The 18,956-nt window shown below is 31.7% G+C and overlaps 2 protein-coding genes across 2 annotated transcripts; one reads left to right on the top strand and one right to left on the bottom strand.

Annotated features, from left to right (window-relative positions):
• Nucleotides 1-3,415: 3,415 nt before the first annotated feature.
• Nucleotides 3,416-10,212, top strand: LOC107643112 (protein SPA1-RELATED 2). Its single transcript, XM_016346678.3, has 8 exons — nucleotides 3,416-3,723; nucleotides 3,820-5,355; nucleotides 5,640-5,797; nucleotides 6,049-6,868; nucleotides 7,478-7,624; nucleotides 8,157-8,474; nucleotides 8,921-8,980; nucleotides 9,241-10,212. Exons 2-8 carry the CDS (start codon nucleotides 3,907-3,909, stop codon nucleotides 9,430-9,432), a joined length of 3,144 nt encoding a protein of 1,047 aa, XP_016202164.1. The 5' UTR covers nucleotides 3,416-3,723; nucleotides 3,820-3,906; the 3' UTR covers nucleotides 9,433-10,212.
• A 1,117-nt stretch (nucleotides 10,213-11,329) lies between these two features.
• On the bottom strand, nucleotides 11,330-15,039 carry LOC107640251 (uncharacterized). The gene is made up of 3 exons (XM_016343788.3): nucleotides 14,536-15,039; nucleotides 12,445-14,440; nucleotides 11,330-12,367 (listed from the first exon to the last, which is right to left on the bottom strand). Exons 2-3 carry the CDS (start codon nucleotides 14,420-14,422, stop codon nucleotides 11,742-11,744), a joined length of 2,604 nt encoding a protein of 867 aa, XP_016199274.1. The 5' UTR covers nucleotides 14,423-14,440; nucleotides 14,536-15,039; the 3' UTR covers nucleotides 11,330-11,741.
• Nucleotides 15,040-18,956: the final 3,917 nt, after the last annotated feature.

The raw sequence follows: 18,956 nt of genomic DNA, 5'->3' as shown, positions 1-18,956 counted from the left end.
ATTGGTGAAATTCGAATTAGTGAGGTATTCACGTGCATGCATAGTTTGATTCAGCATCATTTGAATTAGTAGTACATTCCGTCCATGCATAATTCGAATTGCTCTCCTTCGATTTACAATTTCTCTAGTAATTCGAATTGTACTGCTTCGAATTAGTATTGGATTTTATAATTCAAATGAGTCGCATTCGAATTACATAAAAAAGTTCACTTGATAGATCCATGTAACATTTTTCGTTTTGATAGATATGTGTAATATTGGCCTCCAATTGGTTTATATATGCATTTTGCTCTAAAAATTAGTTATTAAATTATTTATTAATTATTATGTATTTATGTATAAATATATGTTGTTTAACTCCATTTCAATGTGTATTTTATATTTTAATATGTATTATACACAGATGATTATATTTTATATACATATAAGTTATTATAAAATATGATTAGTCTTTAAAATATCTAATTTATAAATTAAACACTAAAGTAATAATTTAAATAATAACATATAATTTAGAATTTATTATTTAGATTTCACATTTTGACAAAATTGAGTAATATTTTTTTATATAAATATAATCAAAATCTCTCTCTTTTTATATATATCACTAAATAATTATTTAAATAATTATTTAAAAATTCACTTCTTATATAATTAGAATCCAACTCTTACTGATATTTATAATTGAAAAAATTATTTTAATTAATGATACTATTTCAAGTCGATTTCTAAAAAAAAGACACCAATATCATTTAAATTGAGAATTAATATTCTAATAAAAATTCTTAAATTGACTATTAAATATAAAAAATTGAGTAAAAATTACTGTAGAATTAAATTCAATAATTTAATAAAGACAAATACATATTATTATCATATACTATTCAAACAAATTTTAAATCGATAATGAAAATACTTACTCACAACAATATATACAGATCCGCCTCCGATCAAAATGGTTCAAGAATTGTCTAAGAGTCTTATTAAGTTCATTTTGCTTGACCAAAAAAAAAAAAGTTAATTTTCGTCCCTATTATTGTGAATCTTATGGTTTTAATTGAAAAAAAAAAAGTTCATTTTCGTCCCTGTTATTGTGAATCTTATGGTTTTAATTGAACATATTATGATAGATGGTATTTTGTAAGAATGATTTTAGATAATGTTAAAAGTAAATTGTTGTAAAGACATTATTTTTTATTTTTTTAATTTTTTATTTTAATAGAAAATAACACATTCTTCTCCCTTTTAACATTACTAGTAGTTTTTTTATGTAATAAAAAAATTTGGATACTTTGAAATAAAAAAATTAATAAAATAATAAAATAAAAAGTTAATCACTATTAATTTTATAATGTTTATAAAAAATGTGCCTCACAATTTTAGTTTAAAAATAATTAAATACTAAACTAAATACTCACTTTATTATTTTATTTATCTTTTTATTTTAGAGAATCTTTATCCATAATAAATATAAAAATAAGAAGTAAAAGTAATTTTAGAACAAAACGTCAATATAATAGAGTGGGAATGGAGCTACCAATTTCAAGATGGCATTATCCACTCTCTTGATAAGTATATTGATATTTTGGTATATTTATTTATAATTTTGTATATTATTTTATTATAATTTAGTTATTAGGTTAAATTACTATTAAATTATTTGAATATTTAAATTGATAAATCAGTATTTAAAGTGATTTATTTTGTAAAAATTTGATTAATCTTTTTAATATATGTTTATGTGTTTATTTAACAAGTATTTTTAGAATATATGATAAAATTATTAATAATAAAAAATTTTAAATTTATAAAAATTTTCTTAATTTATAATTAGAGTGTTTGAGTGTGTGCACGTTTAATCTTTTTGAACGCCATAAGTTTTTGTTTGGTTAACTTTTTTCCTCTAAAGACGAACATAATTCTAGGTTTGAACTCCCATTAAATTAAAAATTAATTGGAGAATTTATTTTTTTCTATTAATTTTGCCATTTAATCTCATTTATAATAAGAGATAAAAAAATAATAATAAATTTTCTTAAAATTTTTTATAACTATGTTTTACAAATAAATATTTTTTTAATATTATTGTTAGTACTCTTTGTTAAGTTTTGATTATTTATTTATTTTTTTGTTAATAGTATAGATATTTTTGTTTAGAGTTTTTTTATGTTTATAGATATATATTATTGTATTTTTTTAATAGAATTTTCAGTACTCATTGTTTATATAAATTTTTTTAATATTTTTATTAATACATATTTTTTTTATAAAACTTTATTTTTTTACTTGATTTTGTATATTTTTTATTATGTGTTCTTAAATTAATATATATGTTATTTACTATGGTTAATTTTTATAATATAAATTCTATTAAAAAGATATAATTAAATATAAAAAATAGTACTAAAGAAGAGTATTAAAAAATTATAACAAAAAAAAAGTATTAAATTTCAACACATAACATTAAATTCTTTTCAAAAGAAATTATAATCAAAGAGCATTAAGATAATATAATTTTGAATGATATAAATTTATGTCTTTTTTTAGTAATTTTTATCTAAACGTAATTTTAAATAACGTAATCCAAACAACATTCATTTTATTATAATCTATTTTAAAACAAAATTATCAAACATAAATCATATTAATACCAACTCACTTTTTATCAAAATCAAATTTGTAAAATTAATTTTATACAAATTCTAGTTTACAAACTTAAATCTAAACACATACTTTGTCTTTAAGACACAAAATAACAAAATTCTATTTTTATTTAAAATTGAACGTTTTGTTATTATAAAATTGGGAATAACACGTGTCAACCATTTTATACATTATTTTGATATTATTATTTTTTAATAATTAATAATCTTTAAATTAAAAGTAATTTAAATACATAATTAATTAATTAGAATTGTATTTTGTTATGCGTGTAAATATATATATATATATATATCAAATAAAAGTATTGTAATATCTATATTTGATAAATTAAAATAAAAATAATTTTTAATAAATATTAAATAAAAAATTAAATTTGATAAAAATATTTTTAATATTTAAATGATTTTAATAATTAAATCAATAATATAATAAAAAAAATAAATATTGATTAATTATTTTAACTATTAGTAATTTGTTAAAATTTTTATTTTAATAAATATATAACAAATATATTAAAAATTTAAATTTTTATATTTATTATAAAAGCTTTTTAAATAGATAATTTTAATATGATCGTTAAAAATATGTTAGCTGTTTTTTTAAATCTAGAAGCAAATTAAACTTAAATTTGAGATTACAGTATTACCATATAAGTAATAATGTAATATAAATCATTTAGTCACCAAAAAGAAAAAAAGTAATATAAATCATTTAAAAATATATAATTTGTTTTTTTTTTTATCTAGTATAATTACGATTTAGGAACTCAATAATGAAGCCCATCCCTGATCCCTTTGCACCGTTATCATTCATCCTCCACATCATCATGATGCTGAGCTGAGACCACCTTGTTCCTCTTCCTATTGCTTCTGTACCTGACTAGACTTCCCTTCCTTTTCATCACACCCCAAACGCAACCATTTCCCCCTTTTCAAAATTACAACCCCTCTCTTCTCTTCCTCAATTTCCCCTTCTTTTTATTCCATCACTTTACCGTCACCCCTCTCTCTCTCGATTCATCCTTTCATTTCGCCGGTCATTCAAATCTGCAAATAGCGTGTTCGTACTCTATCCGTGTTTTGTGATTTTTAATGCTGATTAGTTACTGTTATCTGCTTTATTAAATGCGTGGCGTTTGCAAAATTCATTTGACAGATTGACGCAGCATACGGATAGGGTAAGTGTTAATTTCGAGGATTATGGAACGACGAGGCGTGATTGAATGAAGCTAAAGGCTTAGGTATGGATGAAGAATTGGTTGCTGGGCCCACAGAATTAGAGATTGACGAGGATTCAGAGCACCAGGGCAAAGAAGATAGGTATGCGTTAAACACAAAAATCTTAAAATCTCAAGAAATCCCTAGAGCTGTTAAGGGGGAATATGATGAACTCGTACAAGGTAAAATCGTTGCAGAAGCATCACAGCATCCGCATCAAAGCCTTTTTAGGGATGTTGAAGAATTAACTGTGAAAAGTTACAATGGTTCTACTTTGGATATTGGTACATCCAGCAACCGACAGCAGATTTATAATAATAAGCAGAATCGTTGGCTGAATCTTTCTCAGGTAGGGAGCCATTCAGGGCTTGGAAACACTGTCCAGGAGGATGCTGATGCTGCTGGGTCCACATCTTTTGCACAGCTACTAGCTAGAAAATCACTCAGTGATGGTCACACCAATGTTATTGAACGCTTGGAAGATTATGAGAATAAAGAGATTGCAGCTGATGTTCATGGACAAATTCGGACGAAAATTATATCCAATTCTGGATTTGCTGAGTATTTTATTAAAAGTACCTTGAAGGGTAAGGGTATCATATGTAGAGGTCCATCTTCTGATGTCCTCGCCGTTCAGTCTAGAGATAAAAATCAGATGAAGACTGGCACTGATACTGATCAGAAACCGATGAAGACTGCCATTGATATCGGTGAGAATAAGATGAAAGCTGGCATTGGTACAGATCAGTATCAGAAGACTGGCAGCGATAGTCCGTGGAAGTCTACCATATCGGCAAGCTGTGATTCCATAACTGCAAAATGTCCTTCTTATAGTAGTTCTGTGCATAGACCAGGAGGATTTGGCTATGGTGGTGTAACTTTGAGAGAATGGTTGAAATGTGAACAACACAAAGCAAGCAAAGTGGAGTGTTTGAATTTATTTAGAAAGATTGTGGATTTAGTGGATGATTCTCACTCTCAGGGAACTGCATTGAACAACCTATATCCATCTTACATCAAATTATTACCATCAAACCAAGTCTTGCACATCGGGTTACCTATACAAGAGCAGATGTCAGATAGTGTTGTGAATTCTGAAGTTCTTCACTTAAATGAATCTTTAAGTAGTAAAAGGCTGTCAGAGCAAGTAACATTTTCTTCTCATGACATGGTGTCAAAGAAACAAAAATTTAATGAAGGTGTGAGAATATCTGGGAGTGATTCGTGTCTTGAAAATGCTAGTGATAGGAAAGCCCGTACAGTTGGATCACAGGATTATTGCAATGAATATGAAGAGGATATCCAATATTCCAAATATAATATTAGGAGGATGTCTAGCGTCCCTCGCGTATCCATTGCAGGTCAGTCACCGTTATCGTTAGGGGAAAGATTGGAAGAAAAGTGGTATGCAAGTCCTGAGGGGGGATGCACAACATCATCAAATATCTACTGCTTAGGTGTCCTCCTTTTTGAGGTGGGTATACTAGCCAGTGATTCTCATTCATTTATTTAGATGCAATTTTTATATGTTCATTTTGATTTTTATTCCTTATATGTAGACGAGTTCCTAAATATCAAAGGCATTATAAAACCTGCTTCTATGTATAAATGTTGGGACTGAATTTTGCCTTCCTTTTTTCTTCTTTTTTAATCTTATTAAAAAAAAAATGAAATGGCCTTATATGGTTTTCAATCACCTCTTTATAGCCTAATTAAACATCAAATTGGAGCTGATTATATTTAGGTCAATTCTTTCAGTTACTTGGCCATTTTGACTCTGAAAGAGCTCGAATTGCAGCAATGTCTGATCTTCAACATAGGATTCTTCCTCCGGTTTTCCTTTCAGAAAATCCTAAGGAAGCTGGCTTTTGTCTCTGGTTGCTGCATCCAGAACCGACATCACGTCCAACAACTAGGTAATACTAAAATCTTCTCCATCATAATTAAGGCCAGATTTGATTTGAACACATCATATGTATAATATCTTTTGATAGAGATTTGGATAATATTTGTCATCATGAGTCTCATCAATTATTTTTCATGTATCATCATTAGATTAGTTGCTTGTTTCAGTCAAATATGCTGCTATTCCTTGAAATATGGAACTCAAACCCGAGTGATGTACTATTATATGATTCCCTAAGGTTTTATTTCTGTTGCATAACAGGGAAATCCTACAATCTGAAGTGATCAATGGATTGCACGAGTTGTATAATGAGGAGTTGTCATCAAATATTGAACAAGATGATGTAGAATCAGAACTGTTACTGCATTTCCTTGCCTCGTTGAAAGAGAAGAGGCAGAAGGATGCCTCCAAATTAGTAGAAGAAATTAAGTGTTTGGAATCAGATATTGAGGAGGTGGAGAGGAGGCATGACTCTTTGGATCTATCTGACTCACAGAATAATTACTCTTGTCAGAGAAAGATTGGAAAGGAACCTTTTAGTTTAGAAATGCTAAACTCAGTATCCATAATGTCCAATTCAAATGATTTAAGATTGTTGAGAAATATGTGTCATCTTGAAAGTGCTTACTTCTCCTTGAGATCCAAAGTTAGGCCCTATGAAACAGATGCTGCAACTCATCCTAATAATAATTTACTAAGATGCCGTGAGAACTGGCATGTGGCACAAAAAGGTGAGGAACATGCTGAAAGGAAAGATTCTTTAGGAACCTTCTTTGATGGTTTGTGCAAGTATGCACGTTATAGCAAGTTTGAAGTGCGGGGTGTACTTAGAAATGCAGATTTTAATAATCCTGCAAATGTAATATGCTCTCTGAGCTTTGATCGTGATGGAGATTACTTTGCTTCCGCTGGAATATCCAAGAAAATAAAAGTCTTTGATTTTAATGCACTTTGCAATGACTCTATTGATATCCATTATCCTGTATTTGAGATGTCAAATGGATCGAAGCTCAGCTGTGTTTGCTGGAATAACTATATCAAGAACTATCTTGCCTCCACAGACTATGATGGTGTAGTGAAGGTATGTTTTGCATTTGAGATGAGACACCATTTTAAATAATTGTTTCATGATTGGAAGACCCTTTTTTCCCCAGTATCAATCAGTTACTTATGTGGAATAGATGTATTTCTGACTAAAATTACAATGGTTTACCTAAAAGGGTTTACTTTCTTTCAATTTTCCGCCTGGGATTTCTGGGCTAAGAGAGGTGGTCTTATTTGGAACCTGGCATCTATCTAAACTGCCATGACTTTATCAGTAAAGATGTTGGTTTCACTCTACGAAGCATTGAAACTGGTAGTGGAAATGAATATATTGTGATACATGTATGCAGATACAATTCTTAATTTGTTGAATTTAGTAGAGCAGGAATACTTTGTTTCCGTTTTATTATCTTGATTGTGTGTGGGGTAGCAGGGGCTTTTTATGCTGTGTCCGACATGACTGAATCATAACCAGAATTTCTTTGTATTATTGAAGTACATTTGCTTTCTACATGGTTCTAGGCCAGCCTAGCTTGTGCATGGATGTGATTATTTAGCATCAAAATAGAGATTGTGAACATTGCTTGTTTACTTAAATTTGTAAATCCATGAATTCACTGCATTACATAATTGAATCCATTTGTAGTTATGGGATGCTAGCACAGGTCAAGAGTTCTCTCAGTTAACTGAACATGAGAAAAGGGCATGGTCTGTTGATTTTTCTCCAGTATGCCCGACAAAATTAGCCAGTGGAAGTGATGATTGCTCTGTCAAACTGTGGAACATCAATGAGGTAAGCTTTATTACACATATGCATGTAAGCATGTGGATAAGCAGATTGAAAATAAATACTTCTTTCCTATTTTGAAAAATGGAAATTAACAATGAAAAGATTGAAAACATTGTAACACGAATGTTCCTTTCTTTTTGAGATCTTGTTGCATTTCTTACCCGAAAATAAGATGAATAAATATCAAAATCATGATTTGAAAATTTTTCCACTGAAAACTGGTTTGTTGTGACTTGTGAGGTTTCTTTTCTCATACCAGGATGAAATTGGATTCAAACAAATTTTTTACTTTTCCAGTTTGCATGGAGAACTCTGGTTAAATATCTATCTGTTTTTTTTTTTTTCTTTTCTATTTTGGGGAGGGGGTTGGGGGTGACCATCACCTTCTACAATCTACATTGCATGTATACTTTTTTACATATCATTATTACTACAATTTATCTCAAGATACTGTTAAAATAATAATAATTATAAGTTGCACTATTTTCTCCCTGTAACACATGAAGTGCTAATATAATACAAAATCATTTTACAGAGAAACTCTCTAGGCACAATCGGGAATGTTGCTAATGTCTGCTGTGTTCAATTCTCTGCTCATTCTTCTCACTTGCTGGCTTTTGGATCTGCCGATTACTCTACATATTGCTTTGATATTCGCAATCTTAGAAGTCCCTGGTGTGTATTGGCTGGGCATCGTAAAGCCGTGAGCTATGTCAAATTTTTAGACTCTGGAACACTTGTTTCTGCATCTACTGATAATACATTAAAGATCTGGGATCTCAGTAAAACCTCTCCTGTGGTTCCATCTGCCAGTGCTTGCACCCTAACATTGTCAGGGCATACTAATGAGAAGGTTTGTTTAAATTACACCACTAGATCTAATTGATTTGTCTTTGTGAACTATTTAAACCTTTTGACCTACATTTTCACTTATTTGGGTGTTACATGGAGCATCAGTGTGTGGTTGACAAACCTCAGTAGAAAAATTAAATTTACCAAATTCTGATTGCTGTTGGACAAAACAATTCATTTACTGATACAATAAATTGATGAATAGCTCATGTGTCCAAATATCAAAAGCTTGAACAACACCCCCATCCCCCCCCCCCCCAAAAAAAAAAAAAACCAAAACCACCATTTTCTTTGCTGGTTACATGCTGGCCAGAATTTAACAAAGTTGCTGGCCCCCTAGACTTTTCCTTTATTTATTTATTATTTTTTTTTCCAGTTAAACTTATCCATGTTTGTTGATGTTTTGACCTAAATTAGTCGGCTGAAATCTTCGTCCTTATTTGACAGAATTTTGTGGGTTTGTCGGTTGCTGATGGATATATTGCATGTGGTTCAGAAACAAATGAGGTATGTATTACTTTCCGGTAGAAAGCTACTTGTGTCGTTCAACTTATTGAAAATGAATGTCTTCCTTCAATTAGGATTTTCATGTAAATCCTATTATGCAACTTGTTAATTCACGGATTTTGTGAAGAACTGAAGATATTTTCGACTTGAAATATTAAATTTTATATTATTGAAAGTACTTTAACAAGAACTGTGAGAATAAGGGAAGTAGACTTAATATATAAATGGTAGCATAACACCTTTTTCTCAATTTTTGGCAGGTTTACTCCTACTATAAATCGCTTCCCATGCCAATCACTTCGCACAAGTTTGGGTCTATTGATCCCATATCTGGTAAGGATACTGATGATGACAATGGCCAGTTTGTTTCAAGTGTGTGCTGGAAAGGGAATTCGGACATGCTTATTGCAGCAAATTCAAGTGGATGTATAAAAGTGTTGCAGATGATTTAAAGGAAAGTTAGCCTTTGATGATTGCTCTCTTTACAGCTTGCTCCGAAGTTTTGTCCCTGCTGCTCAAGCCGATGCCTTCAATGACTTGAAGAACGCATCCAAAGTTCTTCTGAGATATTGAGCTCCGGTTCACAATTTGATGTGGAAGGGATTGAATTTCCCCATAACTGGATGGAGAAACTGATCTGCTATCTAATTCCAGGTCTTGGGTTCATCTTGATGAGGAAACTCGGGGTTTCAAACATAATTTCACATCGTCAAATGGGAAAGGCCAGTTAAATATTGAATGATCAATCTTTAAAAGCGGATCCAAGATGAAAAAGAAAAAGACTTCAGAACTGGAATGCCGGGTGCTGAGTTTCTTCTAAAGTGTCTGCAAATTGCTTATTGGAGCCTTTGTAAATTGCATTGCGGTCCTTTACAGCTTTACAGGCTTGTAGGAATAAATGATTGTTTATCATCAAAACATAAAAGCTGCTTCATTACCATGAAAGGAAAGCATCCCCAGAATTTCAATTGTAACCCAACCAGTGGCGGCCTCAGCACCCCTCCTCCGGCGGTTGTATATATATTAAAGTAGCATAGACCGACATGATGATATCTCAAATAGAAATAAGTTTCATATATATAAGGTTTAATTATGGAGTTGCTAAACTAACTAGATTTTTTCGGTTTAAAAATTTGTAGTTGAGTTTTTATACAAGATAAAAATTTGTAATTGAATTTGTTTTTTTGTTATTTTTCAGAAAAAATACAATAAATTTTGAAGATTTTGTTAAAGTATTTCATAAATTATTCTACATCAAATATTAAAAGGAATATTTTAAAAAATATTTTGTATTTTTAACAAAAAATAATTTAAGAGGATCTAATTGAAAATTTTTATTTTATACAAAAATTTAATTTAATTTTTTAAATTTTAAAAATTTAATTTAAAATTTAATAAAATTATAAGGAATAACAAAATAATTAAATTTAAATATAACTATAAAATAATATATAAATTATACTAGTCACTAAATATAAGTTAAAATTTACAAAAATAAATTGATTATAATTTGAAAAAAATAGTATATAAATTTAATAAAATTATAAGAAATAACAAAATAATTAAAATTTAAAGTTATTATATATATATATATATATATATATATATATATATATATATATAATTTATAAAAATAATATATAATTTAACTATAAATAATAATTTTGATGCTTATATTGGCCAAGTCGTCATCTAACATATAATCTTGCAAGTTGTAACTATATTACATGAACATAAAAGAAATAAGTATATAATTATGAATAAATATATATATTATTTTATATATTTTTATGTATATTTAATATATATTTTATATGAGTGATTTTGATTGATTTTAAGTTTGTACATATATATAAATTATTTTTGTAAATTTTATATATATATATATATAATAACTTTAAAATTATGTAAGTATTATATTAAAATGAATAATTTATAGGGAATAATGTGTATCCACTATACACTATTTATAAACAATCGAGGAAGCTGCTATGTCATTTTGTTAGAGATCGTATGATCTCTCATAATGCGTTGCAGAAAGATTCGGGGCTTTGTGCGAAGAGAATTGAGGTGAGAAAGATAACGAAACAAATGAAAAAAAAATGGTTGCTTGCCTAACTTTTTATTTTGTTTAACTTTCCTACACAAATACAAAAGGTGAGTGTCACATTTTCACCTCTTATCTTTTAGACAAATTAAACACAAATACTTTAGGCACCATAGAATTTTTCATAAAAAAATAGTTAAAAGAAATAAAACATTTTGCTTCTATCCAATTTTAGTATACTTGATAAGATTATTTAAATGGAAATATTAAGTTCTTTATACCTTTAAATTTGAAAATTAATATTTTCTCTTAATCCTTGATCCTTTGTTAATAAAAAATTCTGCGTTTAACATCTTAATATTAAATTTTTGAAAGAAAGTAAAAAGAAATACATCAAATTATGAGATAACCCATTCATCCACCCAAAAATTAAGCTGCTAAAAGCTAGAGTCCTAAATGAAAAACGGAATTCTGTGAAAGACAGCAAACAATAAAACCAAGCACGAAACTCGGCTTCTAACCTTGACAAATAAAAAAAATAAAAAATAAAAAATTCTGTACATTGCTTCTTTCTTTTCTTTGACTTACTTGGCGCCCACACAAATGAATTTAATTAGTTTTTGTTTTGATTTTGATTTTGATTTTGTTATCTCTTTTTCCGGTGGCAAAAAAAATCAGGAGAACAAATAATGGTTTTTGGCGGGTGTTTCTTAATTAATCGGAGACATGGCCACAGGCTGTTGTTCTGGAAGCGTAGGGGCTCAAAGGACTCATTGCGAATGGTGATATGCTCTCTCTTTTGTGCTTAGAACAAGTGCTCTCTGAGTCAGAGGCGTGGCCACATGATGTTGCTGCTGTCGCCGTTGATCTTCTTCTTCTCATCACATATGGACTCAAAGGACTCAATGCCAATGATGACAGCGATGTCCTGTGTTCAGTTCCATGGTCCCATCTTCCTCCTTTGCTTGTGCTTGAACCCATCAAGAGCCTCTTCTGCAGTATCAAATGCGCGTCGCTTGTACGTGTGATCATCCTTCCTGGGGTCATTGTCAGCGGTGTCTTCTTCAGCTTGTTAGCCATTAATGGTGACTGATCCCTTGGTTTCACCCTCGGGCTTCCCATGAATTCTGGCACGTGTTGCCCTTCGCATTTTCTTCTCCTTATTGGGGTCGAAGGAGTAGTGGTCACAGCTTTGTTGTTCTTAGAAGTGTTGCGCTCTGTCTCTGAGACTTGTGTTGGTTTTTTTCTGAGTGCAGGGTGCAATGGACTAGCTGCCGGTGACGCCAGATATGCCTTACTTGCCTTTAAAGTAATGCGAGATGCCGGCATTGATTTCGCTCCTATCGATGTTTATAAGATTAGTTTAGTTTAAATTTTACAAATACAAATACAAATCATGTAGGAAGCAGCAACAAACCTTGGTCTTTCTTGAGCTTGTCAAGTTTTCGCACTGGGCTCTTTATTCTAACAGTCTTCTTCGCCGGTGCTTCGGAGAAAAAAGACGGTGTTTCGCCGCCATGAACTGACTTGGGAGAAGTTATAAACTGAAAGGGTTCAGCCGCGGAAACTTGATCATCTTCAAAAGCGAAGCTGAATTCATCGCTTCCTTGAGGAGAATCTTCCTTTGGCAACTCTGTCTCGCTGCCTTTATCTCTTGAATTCAAGAGGCTGATCTTGCCTTTCTCCACAACCTTGTAAGCATAGATCTGGTAAGGGATTTGAGAAACAGCGGAAACATGTGGCGCCATCTCCTCCGGTAGATTCTTAAGGAAAGTGGTCTCTATATCGCAGCAATCAACAGGTGGAGATTGAAGCTCAAGGTTGTTAAGTTCGGGATTAATGATATAGTACTCAGTACTGGTGGAGAGGAACTTCTTGGTGTAACGCAAGATCCTACAAATAGAAGAGAAAGTAGGACGCTGTGAAGGATCGGTTTGCCAACACTTCTTGATTAAGCTAACAAGGTATTTTGGGGAGCGACCAGGGAAGAGAGGCCTCTCCCCTGCTTTGATGTTCTGTGTGGTTCTCTCCCCTTGCAGGTGGTTATCTTCGAAAGGGACTTTCCCTGTCAGCAACTCAAAGCAAATCATTCCAAAGCTGTATGCATCTGCTTTCTCCGAGTACTTGCACGAGGTAGAAACCTTCCCTCCTTTTTCTATCTCGTGCAGTACTTCCGGAGCATACCATATGCTAGGGTTCAGGTCCTCGGGGTTCTGTGCTGGATCGCGGTTCCTCAGGGAAGGAAGGCCAAATCCTGAGACTTTTGCATGGAAGTAACCTTCTTGGGAGTTCCTTGCTTTGAGTAGAACACCGTAAGGGTTAAGATCTCCATGGTAGATTTTCTTGGAGTGGAGATACTCCATGCCTCTTGCAATTTGAAGCATGAGATCCACCACAACTGGAATTGAGAACAAGATCTGCCTCCTTGGACCGCTATTCTCCTTCATGTAGGTCCACAAATCCTTGCTCATCAACTCCATCACAAGATTAAACTCTTTCTTCTCCTCATCGTAGAATCCACAAAGGTATTGCAATATGTTGGGGTGAGAAAGACATAACAATTTTGAAATCTCACCTTCATAGGCTTGCTTCTCTCCATTGAAGTACCTCAATGCAAAACTCTGTCCAAGCCAAGTCACTTCCTTATACTCCTTCCCCTTTCCCAATCTTCGCCTCACTTGGTAATCCTTGGCTCCCACGAGAACGTGGATCGGCCAAAGATCTTGATTCGTTTTGCTGTCAGATCCATTTACAAGCTTCTTCAAGAGTATCTCGGCGAGGCGCTGCTCGTTCTTCTTCGACGTAGTTTTCTTCTCCTTGAGTGATTCTATAAGCCTCCACCTATCTTCCTTCCATGCATTCTCCAACTGGCTGATGATCTCCCGAGAGACCAAGTACTGCTTCCCAAATCTCCATTGGAAAAGCTTGGAATCATTCCATTCCATGTCATATTTCCTTGACACCATGACCTTCTTCTTCTCCTTCTCGGTCTGATCAAGACAACAGGCCTCCCCTGCATTCTCAATGGCCTCGATCACGGCCGGGAAACAGCAAAGGAGATTGTGGATATGGAACTCAACACAGTCAGAATTGTTAGACATGGTGATGGCTTTCCCCCACCACTCCTTGGAATCCAAACATTGCCGGATGTACAACTCGGCTTCCTTGAAAACCCTGCAAAGCTCTCTCAGAGGCAACTCCAGAGGCTTCCATTTGCTGCTTCTCTCTTCCAGCTTCAGATTCTGCCTGATCTCCTCTGCAATCGTCTCGAACGCCAAGCTAAACATTTCAAGGATCAAACAGCACTGCCGTTGGTTGATTTGAATTTCATCTCGCAATACCATAAGCGCTTTCAAACTCCCAAGAGTCTCTCCAATGTGCCGGAACTGTTCCATTCCGGCGGCTTTACAAACCTTTGTAATAAAAAACAACCCAAAAGCCTTAAAAGGTTAATATAATATGAAAACCAGACCATAATCAAATAGAGATGGAAAATAATATCATATACCTTGAAAGCTGTGGGGCAATGACTCCTCCTCCTCCTGTTATTTGCGTATGAACAATTCCAAATGATGTCTCAATGAAGTTCTGTGAGAACTTCAAAGAGACAAGTTAGATTTGGGGTCCAGTGGGAGAAATCCAGATTGTATTTAACCAAAGGAATAAAAAAAAGAAAAAAGAAATGAATGAAATCACAAAATCAAATGAGTATGCATGGCAATGCAAGAAAGCAAAAACCGAAGCGGTACGTTATATTATGTTTCTTGTGATTGATTTATGGTGGAAGATTTAGGATTTAAGAGATAACGGAAACTCGGAGACAGGTGTGGACAGGTGTAGTAGAATGTTTTGGTATAGAGAAAGAAGAAGAAGAAGGAGGAGGAGGAAGTTGTTCCTGTTGTTCTTCTTTGTAATCCAAACCTGACTCAGAGTTTCCGTTTGAAGAAGAATGTAAAATGGGCGTTGGACATAACCGTCGTTTTTGGAGTCAGTTATGTTTCCCGCGAATTTCGTCTCAGTCACCGCATCTTGTCTATATATAAAAACTCTGCCAGGACGTCCTCTTTTGACCTGCGTTTTTTAGAATCTCCACCAACAAATTACGTCAACATTCAACGCCAACTTGGTCACCAATTAAATAACGTACCGTAACAAATAGAAAATAATATATAATTAATGGAAAAGAAAAGCCAATTTCACGCAACAAATTTTATTACACAAGATATATAATCATGTATTATCACATAAATATAAGTAAAAGTAATTAACTTTTAAACTCATAATTTGGAACATTATGTTATATAAATATTAAAACTTAATTTTTTAATTTATTATCATAAATATTTAAAAATATAAAGAGAATATAATAAAAAATTTCAATGAAAAACAATTATTACTTATAAAATATTATAAAATGAACTTTTTTTTTTACATAGAAAAAGATTGAATCTCTCGTTTTTCATTCGGGAGGTCCCTTTCATTTGTAGAATTTATGAACATTCGATATTTCGTTATTTTAACATGGATTTAGAACCTGAGTATTTATTATTAAAGAAATGTTATAGATTATATATTAAAATATTATTTTGGACACGAAAGAAAAAGTTTTGTTACGGACGTTAAAAATCGAACTTGTGTTGTAAAATGTGATCTTTGTTTATTACATGGTAACTGTTAAAAAACGTTCAGATTATATGTGACATTAATGTAATTTTGAATGTCAAGTTTATAGTTCTGTCACTAAAACTGATTAAATTGATATAGCTCAGAATAATTTATCGCTAAAAATTAACACAATTTATTTGAGTTAAGTACTATTGAATAAATATGCAAGATATTCCGTAATAAAATAGATCAATATCTTAGATAATTTTTATCCAATCTAAATGAATAGACATACTAGTAATAAGCAAAATCGCAATTGAGTCTTTTTGCAGTCATTGACAATTAACCGATCCTAATTAGTCCAAAGTCCATACAAAACTGTCACGGCAAATGAATAGAAGAAAACCTAGTCTACACTTGAGGTTTCTACCCAATCCCTTGAAGCAGTGTGGTGTGGGTTTGGTTTACCGTTGTCAACTGTCGTTTACGTGTGTATTAGTCTCCTTTGCTATGTTAAGCTTTTTCTTCGAAATTTCGGATGCGCTTTTTACAACTTATAAGAGGGTTATTGCAGTCCAGTTTACTCTGAAAACATTGCTTAAACTAGAAGCATGCATGCTGACTCTGTCAATGCTTAATTAATTGCCGTACGTTCAATTATGATATGTTATTTTAACATCTATTCGACCATTATTACTGCCTTTCTTCTATATCTAAATTCTTGGCCACAAGGCACAACTGCCAATGTAGATTGAAGCATAATTGTCAGAATCGAATCAGTGATTGAATCGATGAGGTTATTGGATTACTGAGTTATTGGTTTAATCGGTGGGTCAGTGATCGAATCGGTTAATTTGGTATAAAAATAATTATCATTTTTAAATTTTAATGTTTTATTAATTAGTTTATATTTATTTTATTATTATATTATTATAGATGAATGATCACATAAAATTATTTTTTTGTGAAGTTGATATTTAAGAATCGTTAGATGATTTGACTAATTTAACTAAATATCATCTAGCGATTTTTAACTATCAACTTCATATGAAGACAAAAAACAAAATAATATATTAAAAAAATAATATTAATAGATATCATATAATCATGAAAAGAAAAAATAAATTGTGATTAATTAAATTTTTTGTTTATCTTTTAAATTTGTATATATTTAATAAAATTTATAGTTAAATAAAATGTAATTGATTTAAAAATGAGAGACTTTGAAATTAAAATAAATTGAATATAAGTGAAAAGAAAAAATGCTATATGTATTATAATTTGTATATTAATTGATGAGAATCACTCCAACTTAGTGGTAGAAGCATGCTTGAAAATTTTCCAAAAATCATCACAAGCTTACACTTGACAGGCGAACCCCATTGGAAGTATTTTGGAAAATTTTCCAAAAATCATCACAAGCTGGAGGGTTTAGAGCACGGTGGAGTTGTAGATTGCTGGTCCATTGTACATTCACCTTCAACGTTGACCGAGCGACTCGAACCGGTCCGGTTTACACCGAATTTGACCGGTTCGTACTGATTCTCTACTTTAAACGGTCACAAGCTTGGACCGGACCGATATTAGGTTTGGTTTATCAGTTTTTCAGTCGAACCGGCCGGTCCGATCCGATTCTGATAACATGAGATTGAAGGGGAACGTATTTAATTTATAATAGAATAAACAGCAATCAAGATAATGTAGAAAAAAAGTTTTTGGAGCTAATATTACACATCCAATATTACGGCCAATATTCAACATAAAGTAAAACACATCTAACATTCTTACAAAATAAGAATATTTGAAACTCAATTTAAAAAAATAGACAAAAATATATCTAAAAATTCACATAGAAATCATAATTACACTTGAATCATTTAACGGGTCATGTATATATACAATTTTTTGTTCCAATGATCATATTTATCATTTTGACAATAAACATATTTAACTGGTTTATGAACTAACTATTTCTCTATACAAAATCTTCATTCATAGAACCGAATCAAAGGGGAGAGAGAGAGAGAGAGAGAGAGAGAGAGAGAGAGAGAGAGAGAGAGAGAGAGAGAGAGAGAGAGAGAGACGCGAGCGTGACGGTGCGACAGTGACGCGAAGACGGCGCGACAGCAGCGGAGAGGGAAGGTTGGTTTCTAAGGTGAAATGGAGAAGACACAAATTGGGTAAAATGTAACCTGTGAATTGGGGGGAAACGAGTTAGGCAGGGAATAAGAGCGAGGGTAATTTGTTGTTGATAAAAATCGACGGCAATGTGATCGATTTTAGTTAAAAAATAAATCAACATTCTGATCGTCGATTTTATATAATAAATCTAACACCGTTCATTTAATTTTTGCAAAGAATCTCTATCATTTAAATTTGTTGACACTGAAGGCCGTCGATATTATAAATATTAAAATAGACGAAGTATCTGTCGATTTTAAAGAAAAAGCATTTTCATCCTCCTTTCCGGTCGACATTACGACGATAATATAAAGTCGCCAAAAAAATAGACGACTTTGTCGTCGATTTTAATATTTATATTTCTGAATTTTTTTATTGTATCGACAAAAAATCGTCGAAAAATATCAACATTAAATCTAGCCGTTGATTTTTGGCGTCGATAATTACAATGTTCCTTGTAGTGATATGTCTCCATTAGTAAATTTGCACATGTGTAACATTTTTGTCCAAAATGATACTATTTTAACGAGTGATGTGATTGTTTATTACCATGTTAGATTAATTTTTTTAAAAATTAATTAATAAGTAAAATTAAATTAAAAATAGAAATGAAATGAAATATGAAGAGGCTAGTTTTTTCATTGTTCTTTATAATACACTTTACATTCTGAAAGCATTAGAAAGCCCTAGTAAAAAGGAGATGAGAGTGAATAGTGAAGATATTGTTCGAATCATTCTAATGCGAAGGTGAACGTTGGAGTTGTTTTCCAGTTTATTCGACGAAGGTATGATATCACAATTGCGATGATCACATTTTAAAAATGATCAAAGGAGAAACGATCAAATATAATAACTTTTTCACTATTTTAAAGCTGATTGAAATATTCTTAGGTTTTTGTTACAACTAAGTGGTCGTTATAAAGATTAGGTTTTTTTTTTTGGTTTAGTACTTAATTGAAGTTTTGTTTTCTTCATAGATATCAACTCATATTACATTCATGTATCACCACAAGGAAAGGTTGGAGAGAAATGCCAAGGGAGTTTTGGTATACAGTGGAGGAGAAGTTCCCTTAATATCAAGAGTGAATGTTGAAACACTGAATATTTTTTTATAGAAGGTTATTTAAATATCTGAGATACATT

The sequence above is a fragment of the Arachis ipaensis genome, chromosome B5 (assembly GCF_059453495.1).
Source record: "Arachis ipaensis isolate K30076 ecotype BB chromosome B5, ASM5945349v1, whole genome shotgun sequence".
In the NCBI taxonomy this organism is placed as follows: Eukaryota; Viridiplantae; Streptophyta; class Magnoliopsida; order Fabales; family Fabaceae; genus Arachis; species Arachis ipaensis.
This window is presented reverse-complemented; position numbering and strand designations above follow the sequence as displayed.

Coding starts and splice junctions, on each gene's coding strand:
- LOC107643112 (XM_016346678.3), top strand. CDS start 3,907: ATGGATGAAGAATTGGTTGCTGGGCCCACAGAATTAGAGATTGACGAG. Junction 5,356..5,639: donor TAGGTGTCCTCCTTTTTGAG/GTGGGTATACTA, acceptor CAATTCTTTCAG/TTACTTGGCCATTTTGACTC. Junction 8,981..9,240: donor GTGGTTCAGAAACAAATGAG/GTATGTATTACT, acceptor AATTTTTGGCAG/GTTTACTCCTACTATAAATC.
- LOC107640251 (XM_016343788.3), bottom strand. CDS start 14,422: ATGGAACAGTTCCGGCACATTGGAGAGACTCTTGGGAGTTTGAAAGCG. Junction 12,368..12,444: donor CAAGCTCAAGAAAGACCAAG/GTTTGTTGCTGC, acceptor AAACATCGATAG/GAGCGAAATCAATGCCGGCA.